This window comes from Nansenia antarctica (assembly GCF_963989245.1).
Source record: "Nansenia antarctica genome assembly, chromosome: 14".
In the NCBI taxonomy this organism is placed as follows: Eukaryota; Metazoa; Chordata; class Actinopteri; order Argentiniformes; family Microstomatidae; genus Nansenia; species Nansenia antarctica.
In genome coordinates this window covers 19432495-19437494 of record NC_137684.1, presented here as the reverse complement: position 1 = coordinate 19437494, position 5000 = coordinate 19432495, and the positions used below count along the sequence as shown (strand labels likewise).

The window sequence follows — 5000 nt, the reverse complement described above, 5'->3', positions numbered from 1 at the left end:
TGTGGGCTCTGAGAGTTATTGTGGCTAAGTGTGTGTGAGGTAGGCAGGCATAAGAGCAAGTGATCTATGACACTGTACGTGACTGTTTTGGTAAAGGAGGTTCATCTTGCTGCAAGGGCAGAATCTAAACTGTGCGTGTGTGTGTGTGCATGTACACTCACTGAACACTTTATTAGGAACCCCTGTACACCGGTCAACAGTCCAAGCTGGTGGAGGTGGAGTAATGATGTGGGGAATGTTTTCTTGGGACACTTTGGGCCCGTTAATACCAATGAATCATCGATTCAATGCCACAGCCTATTTGAGTATTGTTGCTGATGACCATGTGCATCCCTTCATGGCTACAATGTACCCATCTTCTAATGGCTACTTCCAGCATGATAATGCACCATGTCACAAATCCAAAGTCGTCTCAAACTGGTTTCATGACAATGAGTTCAGTGTTCTTCAGTGGCCTTCCCAGTCACTGGATCTGAATCCAATAGAACACCTTTGGGTTGTGGTAGAACAGGAGATTCATAGCTTGAAAGCACCTGGAAAATCTGCAGGAATTGTGGGATGCAATCATGTCATCATGGACCGCAATCTCAAAGGAATGTTTCCAACATCTTGTGGAATCAACGCCAGAATTGAGGCTGTTTTGAGAGCAAAGGTTAGGGTCTACCCAGTATTAGTATAGTGTTCCTAATAAAGTGTTTGGAGAGTGTGTATATATGTGCATACTGTATGTGCATGTGCGTGTGCGTGTGTGTGCGTGCGTGCATGCGCGTGTGTGTGTATTTTTACGTGTATTTTTATGTGTGTGTTTATACAGTGTGTGTAAGTGGTGGAATCCTATTGTGGAATCCTAATGTTGTCCTCTGCTGCTGTATCAGCCCATAGAGTAGCAGTGTGTTGTGTTGTCTTAGCTAGCTGCCAAGTTAACGCTTTGTGCCCCGGATTTTCCCCTGTTCCGCAGTTTCTATGGCAACACAACCGGGAGGCTCCATCATATGTCTGCGCCTGTGACCGCGATTTATCACACCTCATAAGCTCTCTCTCTCTGTGTGTGTGTGTGTGTGTGTGTGTGTGTCTCTGTTTGTTTTACTCAAGCATTAATCATATTTCCCATATTTTGGCTGAAGCTCTTAGTCAGGCCTATTCACATCATTATTAGTATTCATAATGCCCATACAAAGGCTGTTACTGACGCTTTGAACGTCATTGAAAGAGCAACGTTGGTAAATAGAACAACATCTCCTACGTACTTTTAATCGGTCTGACTCATGTGCTGACCATTCTTCATGCTCGTGTTGCTGATGCTTTTTGCTCTCGTGATTTTCTTGTTGATGGTGCGTGCCTCGTCGTCACCATCACACGACGACAGCTGAATGTTACAGGAGCATTTGACTAGCTAAACACATCTATAGATATGAACAGAAAGCAGCACAGCCACAGCTCCAGTCAGGATGAATCAACATGGTTGTGTTTGCTACAATTAAAGGCTTTCTTCATATGACCTGTTTTCCTCAACGCTTGACTTCCCTGTGGGCCTGGTGACATTTGAATCTATTTGAGAACTTTGACCACCGAAGGGCTCGGGGCTTGAAGTGGAACACAGACTTGTTCTTTAGTTGGTTGGTTGGTTGGTTGGTTTGTCAATGTCTTTTTTTTCATTCTTGTCGTGAAGCTATTGGTTGTTGTTTGTGTGTCCTCAAGGCAATGTGTGCAGTCAGGTTTACTCCCCCCCCCCCCCCTCTCTCTCTCTCTCTCTTTCTCTCTCTCTCTCTCAGGCCTGAGACCCAGCAAAAAGCCCCGTCTGCCCCCCCTCCCCCACCGCCCCCTCCGCCTCCCCCTGAGCCCGTCGGACCCCCGGAGCCGGAGGAGGAGATCCTGGGCTCTGACGATGAGGAGCAGGAGGACCCCGCGGACTATTGCAAAGGTGAGGGGAGAGGCCTCTCTCATTATACACACACAAACACACATGTGTGGGTACACACATGCACACGCACACACACACTAGGGCTGCGCGATATATCGTTTCGGCATCGTCATGGCGATGGGCTCATGGGCAATAGTCACATCGCAGCACTTGGAACGTCAAGTAAGGCAAATTAACTCAAATTCAAACTCATTCTATAACGTTTTTTATGATACAAAAGGAAAACCTGAACATTTCGTCTACAGAAAAGATGATGTTGACCAAAAACAGGGACTTTGTCGACAGTGCCTTGCAATTGTTCCCACAGCACGAGGCAACACAACTAATTTATGTCACCATTGGCACCACAAAGCTCTGTATCGAGGGCCGAAGAACATAACCTCCTATCTGAAAAATTCACTTTTTTTTTTTTTCTTGTAGAATGCTATTTTTAAAAAAAATAGCATTCTACAAGAAAACAACACAGTTATTTTTTAAGGATACCCCTATACAATTCATACAATTGTATAGGGGTATCCTTAAAAAATAGCATTCTACAAGAGAACAACACCGTTTTTTGTGTTTTCCCAAAAAAGTAAAATTTTCAGATAGGAGGTTATGTTCTTCGGCCCTCGGTATGACAAGTGTAAAGCCAGATCTGAATGTCATCCAAAGCTTAAGCAGAAAGCTATTTCAGATTCCGTTGCCAGTGTTACACCATACGAGAAAGGTTCCATACGGGAGAGAGAAATCACTGATGCCTTAACTTTTCACCTCGCGAAAGACACGGTACCAGTTTACAGTTACCAAAGACGGTTTAAAATACACGATCCGGTTGCTTGACAAGCAACACAATATACAGTATGTAATATCATCACGCACCTATTTTTCTCACGTTGCCATTCCAGAGCTGTACGAGACATGCAAGGCACACGTTGAAACATTAAAAAAAAATCATATTGCAATATATATAATATCACAGAAAAATAAATATATTGCAATGTTTGTTTTTTCCAATATCGTGCAGCCCTAACACACACACACATACACTGAAACTCTCCTCTATCCCAGCTCTCTCTCTCTCTCCCTCTCCCTCTGTATCTCTCCCCCTAGTCTCGCTTTCCAAGTCTCCTCATGGTCTCTCTTCCTACCTCTCTACCTCTTACACTCTTACCCCCCCCCCACACACACACCCACACCAATATACTTAAGTCCTCCTCTTCCCTGCCCAGCCCATATCTCGTTCCCTCCTCTTTCTCTCTCCTCTCTCTCTCTCTCTCTCTCTCTCTCTCTCTCTCTCTCTCTCTCTCTCTCTCTCTCTCTCTCTCTCTCTCTCTCTCTCTTTCTCTCTCTCTCTCTCCTTCTCTCTGTCCTTTTCTACCTTCCCTCCCGTCCTATGCTATCTCTTTTATCTTTCCTAGCCTCCTAATGTAATTTGCAGCAGTGTCCCTCTAGCCAGCGGCAGCAGCTTTATATGCTTGGCAGCAGCAGTGGCACCACAGCTCAAGGTTGTAGTCCCTGCCAACAGGGAGTGTCCTCGGCGCAGCTAACTGAGCTAAGTGCTACAGAGGCCCATAGGCTACTGCAGGACTGGGTGAACACGTTCAAGTCTCGCTACTATTATTCCGTCCCCTTCCATTTCTAGCACCTTCCTGACTCTCTCGAATCCCCCTCTCGACCGCTACTGACCTCCTTCACACTCTCCTTTCCTTTCCTCCCCTCCTTCGTTTCTTTCGAATCTTTGATTCTACCTCTCTCTCCCCATGCGGATGGCCTGGTCTATGTCGCGATATTGATTCAATAGAATATCATCCAGAATGTTTTTGATTAAATCGGGTTGATTGGTGGGTGATTGACCTGTGACCTGTTCCAGCTGTTTTCGATGGCCACAATATCGGCATGGCTACCTCATCACTTTCACTTGCAAGATGTATGCTATGCAGTGTCATATGCATTTGCAACGTTTGCAGGAAAAGTACTATACAAATAAAGGATATTATTATTAGTGGTAGTAGTATTATTATTATTATTATTATTCCACTTTATTGCACATAGCGTTTTTTTTATGGATTGGAATGTCACAGTTTCTTTAGGTGTGCAGTGTTATTGAGTTGAAACCAATGTATGGTCTAAATCTCATGTGAATCACTGCAATGGAAATTAATCGCTGCAATGTTGAATTAAACAATTGTTGATGTGTTGAATACTTATTTACCCCCACTGTACATACGCCATAAACACTCTTTGGGATATTGTAAAACATGTTTTTCAATAGTGGTCACATTGCTAGACCAATGGAAGGATTCTGACAGTAATGGATCATTCATGGTTCTGTTATCCTCATGCTGCTACGCTCATCAAAACCCAACTGGCTAGACTGTTCTGTGAGCCAGCCAGGTGCGTTGCCAATCATATTAGAACATGCATTCCAGAACTATCAGCCACGCTGCATGCCTAACGATGTGTTCTAGAAATAATATACAGTGGGGGAAATAAGTATTGAACACATCAACATTTTGTCCAGTAAATGTATTTCCATTGAGCCTATTCAAGTGAAATTTGCACCAGACTTGGCTATTAACTCAAACAATCCAGACAATGAATTGTTGTTGATGTCGATGTGCTCGTGTCTATGATAGCTTTTCTGATATCCACGATATAGCACACCCTTGAATATGTTATTGCTAAATATAACCCCCCCCATCCCTCTCTCTCTCTCTCTCTCTCTCTCTCTCTCTCTCTCTCTCTCTCTCTCTCTCTCTCTCACAGGAGGATACCATCCGGTGAAGATAGGGGACCTGTTCAACGGGAGGTACCATGTGATCAGGAAGTTAGGATGGGGTCACTTCTCCACCGTATGGCTGTGCTGGGACATCCAGTGAGTCACTCACACACACACACACACACACACACACACACACACACACACACACACACACACACACACACACACACACACAAACACCCGTCAACAGAGTCAGTAAGGTCATCCCGGCAACCCCAACCCTTCACCATGACAACGGCTGCGACAAAACCACAGTAGTGACACCAAAGACTAGTGCACCTAAGACATAATGACACTTAAAGCAAATGTGTCGTT

At 44.5% G+C, this 5000-nt stretch overlaps 1 protein-coding gene across 1 annotated transcript in view; it reads left to right on the top strand.

Annotated features, from left to right (window-relative positions):
* srpk2 (SRSF protein kinase 2) overlaps positions 1 to 5000 on the top strand; it is a gene marked incomplete at both ends in the record, with an annotated part of 41078 nt that overhangs the window by 20948 nt on the left and 15130 nt on the right. Inside the window, 2 exons of the mRNA XM_080544665.1 lie at positions 1773 to 1921; positions 4670 to 4778. Coding sequence (XP_080400791.1) covers positions 1773 to 1921; positions 4670 to 4778 — 258 coding nt within the window. The remainder of the gene's footprint in view (positions 1 to 1772; positions 1922 to 4669; positions 4779 to 5000) is intronic.